Source organism: Propithecus coquereli, unplaced genomic scaffold (genome assembly GCF_000956105.1).
Source record: "Propithecus coquereli isolate 6110/MARCELLA unplaced genomic scaffold, Pcoq_1.0 Scaffold738, whole genome shotgun sequence".
NCBI lineage: Eukaryota > Metazoa > Chordata > Mammalia > Primates > Indriidae > Propithecus > Propithecus coquereli.
In genome coordinates, this window is record NW_012153485.1 from 154714 (window position 1) to 158540 (window position 3827).

At 68.7% G+C, this 3827-nt stretch overlaps 1 protein-coding gene across 1 annotated transcript in view; it reads right to left on the reverse strand.

Annotated features, from left to right (window-relative positions):
- RASA3 (RAS p21 protein activator 3) overlaps window positions 1-3827 on the reverse strand; it is an 84642-nt gene that overhangs the window by 12683 nt on the left and 68132 nt on the right. The window contains exons 15-17 of the mRNA XM_012661833.1: window positions 2806-2883; window positions 1431-1508; window positions 504-577 (exon numbers count right to left, since the gene is read on the reverse strand). Coding sequence (XP_012517287.1) covers window positions 504-577; window positions 1431-1508; window positions 2806-2883 — 230 coding nt within the window. The remainder of the gene's footprint in view (window positions 1-503; window positions 578-1430; window positions 1509-2805; window positions 2884-3827) is intronic.

The following is a 3827-nucleotide window of genomic DNA, read 5'->3' on the forward strand; positions in this document are numbered from 1 at the left end:
GGCCACACGGCAGAGCCCTGGCTGGAGCCCGACGCGCCCTGGGACGGCTGGCAGGGCCCGGGAGACCTGCCAAGCTATGCAGGGAGGAACGGGGGCTCCCATGTGCGGGGCCCCCGGCAGGTCAGAGGACAGACCGGAGCTCAGTGACGAGATGCCACGCGATCGCGTCTACCGCCAAGGACCACAGAGAGAGCCGCAGAGGAAGCGAGCTGAGCCCATGGGGTGGGCGCCCAAGGCAACTCCCGCGCCCGAGAGGAAACCCTGGGAGCGTGGGGAGGGGGGAGGCGCCAGGAGGCGGGTGTGGCTGGGCCATGTGCGGGATCCCCCCCCGGCCGTGCAGCTCCCCCCCAGGCACCTCTCCACCGTGCGGAGTCTGTGGGAGCCGCGGGGAAGGGACAGGGAGGCCGCGTCTCCAGCCAGAGCCCCACAGCCCCGGGGCCGCCCTGCCTCGATGGGCTGCAGCCCACCCGTGTCCCCCTCTGGCGGCAGCGGCGCCGGCTTACCCTTCCTTGAGCAGGATGGGCTGCTCTACGCTCTTGGGGTCTCTTCTCCCCGAGGACGAGATCAGGTCCAGGAACTGCGGCGGGAAAGCAACAGGCCGTTAGCAGGGCAGCCACAGCCCGCACACCTGTTCTCTCGCGTGGGGACGGCTGGGGACGCCAAGTCTCCTCGGAGCAGGACTGGGGGAGGGGCCGCCCTCGAGGACCGCGCGGCCTCCTGCTGTGCCTTCGGGTGTGCGAGGAGAGGCCAGGCTCGGGTCGCACCTGGAATCCACCTGCAGCTCACAGGGAACCGAGCAGGAGGTGGGGTAGGCACAGGCCCAGCCCGAACCGCCACTTCCCATGGGCAGGCGCTGCCCTGGGTCCCCAAGAGCCGGCCCCCCGGGTGTGGTGGGTTTTGGCAGGTGGGGCCTCCCTGCCAACCCAACCGCGCTGTGATTGGCTCAGACCCTCCCACCCGCTGGGGGCTGCTCCGGGCGCCGCTCCCTCCCTGCCCTCGTGCGCGGCGTCTGCGGTCCCGACAGAGCGTGCCCAGGGCTGTGTCTCAGCAGCAGAGGAGGGCAGCGCTCTGGGCGCAGAGCGTTTTCCTGTAACCGTGAACCCGACTCTGGGCCGGGTCACGGGGTGGGCAAGGCCGTGACACACGCAAGTGCCCTGCGCAGGTGGCCAGAGGGGAGGGGCTCAGACGCAGAGCGTGGGGGGCCACGGGGCGGAGCCAAGGAGAACTGAGCAACCCGTGTGGCGAGGGCGCCCTGGAACCGGCAGAGGGGCGCATGGGCAGCACCGTGAGCGGCCTAAAGGCGCCGAGACGTTTTAGGCGTTAACGCCAATTTCGTGTTGCGCAGATTTCGCCTCAACTGAAAAGGGCGACGCTGTTTCCCAGGCCCAACGCGACAGGCAGCGACTGCGTCACTTGACACCGACACTCACGTTTTTCACGGCATCCGCGTATTTCTGCTCGTTGAAGAACTCGTAGAACGTGGCCATGTACGACTCCTTGAAACTGGCCTGCAACGAGACCGCCACGCGGTGAGGCCAAGTGCCGCCGCGCGTGGCCAACCCGCAGGCCAGAGGCACCAACTGCGCACGGTAAGCCCAAGCAAGCCGCGATGTTTAAAGTGAGACCCAGAAACCGCCGGTGCGTGGTGGAGCCACAGGGCTGGCCCCGACCAGGCCAGGCGTGTGCGGAAAGGAGTCGGACGGGGAGTCACAGACGACTCGGTTTCCCCCCCGTGGTCCCTCGGGCAGGTGTGGCTGCGGGGGTGGGTCGCAGGCCGGGCCCCAGCGCTGACGGAGCCCACGTTCTGCCTTGAGGCGCGAAGCCACCCTGAGTGGGGCCTGGGGGAGATGGGGATGCTCCACCCACTGCTCTCGCGGAGCGGTTTCTGGACAGGAACCGTGGGGGGCCTGGCATGGCCCTAGGCCCGGCACCGCGTCCGGCGCACAGACCGGGATGGGCTGGGGGCGGCCAGCAGCACCCTGCTTGCCGTGCATGCGCGCGGCTTCTGCTGACTGCTCTGGAGAAACCGAGGCTCCCCGAGGGCACCGGCCTTCTCCGTGCAGGACCTGGGTCCCCGCGGCCCTGACCGCGCCAAGCTCGGAGGACGGGGGCTGGGGGGCGTCTGCGGGTCACTGTCCAGCTCTTTCCAGACAGAGCCGTGAGGGGCGACTCGCCCGCCTCGGCCGCCCAGATGGCGCACGGCGCAGAGCCAGATGGCGCACGGCGCAGAGCCAGCCTCCGCCCCCGACGCACACCCCCACCGGGACCTCAGGTGTCGGCGTCGCCGTCCTCTAACGGCGAGTCGCGAGTCACACACAGGAGTGTTCTTGGGGGATGGGGGTTAGAGCAGACCCTCGAGGGCCCCCAGCCCAGCGGAGGTGACAGCACCGGGAACCGGTCATTGCCACGGGCACGGGTGGGCTCAGCGCCCCGCCCGGCGTGGGACGAGTGGCCGCCGGGTCCTGGAGCCATCGCAGGGCGGCTGGGCCAGGAACGGAGCCCACTCACGGCCACCTCAGGCCCGTCAGAGGCCACGCGTTAGCTGCCCTGCAGGGGAGCCGTGCGCACGTGCTCTCGAAAGGCAAAGAATGGTAATTCCGGAGGGCACGGATGCGCCTGGAAGGCTCTGGAATGTTCTATGTCGTAAGCTGGTTGGTGGGGACCTGGTGCTAGTTTGCACTTTTGTTCTCTGTCCTTACGATGTGTTAACCGCGCCTGTGTGTGAGGTCCGTAGTCGGCAGTTCCAGAGGGGAGAAAGGAAGCAGCGTGTTCCCACGAGAGAGCCCAGGACGGCGTCAGACTTACGGACTTGGACTTGGACAAGCTGCCGAGCGTCTGGATGGTCTTGGAGACGAGGGTCAGCGTCCTGGACGTCTGCGGGTCCTGCCGGGGCGGGAGAAGGGCCGCGTGAGCTCCGCCCCAGCTCTGCAGGGTTGGGACTGGTCCCAGCGTGACACGGGACAAATGAACATCGCCTGCAGGCCGCGACGGCATGCACGGCTCTGGGAAAACGGATGAATGATCCGGAAGCCTCTGCCGCGGAGCCGCAGCGGCAGCCTCAGGCTCTGCCCCAGACCCGCACCCTGTGCTTCCACGTGGGGCCGCGGAGACCAACCTGGCTGTGCGCAGGCCTCTCTGCCACTGCGCAAAAGCCGCGTCTCAACGTCAGACGCGCTGCGTGGGGCCTGCCCGCCCCCTGCGTCTCCCTGGGCCCCTGCGCTGGGGCTCCCCTGCCTTTCACACAGCTGGGGGTTTAACCCAAAACCAACGAGGAACGGGCCCCCTAAAACCCTCGCCCCGCGCCGTCGTCCCAGCTCCGCCACGCCGGGCACACAGGTCTGCTGACGCGGCGCGACACGTCTCCCCGCAGAACGTCCAACCCCAGGACCGGGGGACCGGCACGCGGCAGCGCCTGGCAGGTGTCTGCCAACTGAACGCGCGAGCGAACACGCACGAGGTCACGCGTGCTCCACGTCCCCCGTAGGGAGGGGGGGCAGTGACAGCAGCCACAGCCCTGGCCACACGATCCAGCTGTCCCTGTCACAGTGTCGGTCCCTCCCGCAGCACACAGGGTCACGCAGACCCGCTGACGGGAGAGCTCGGCGAGCCCACCAGCGACACACAGTCAGGGCAGGCACGTCTGCGCCCACCTCCCCGCACAGCGCCACGGCAGCCAGCACGGCGGGGTCCCGACACCTTGTGGGCCTCGCTGGTTTAGGGGCTGGCTGGTTTGGGGGAGCCGGCTGGTTTAGGGGGACTGGCTGGTTTAGGGGGACTAGCTGGTTTACAAGGGCTGGCTAGTTTAGGGGGACTAGCTGGTTTACAAG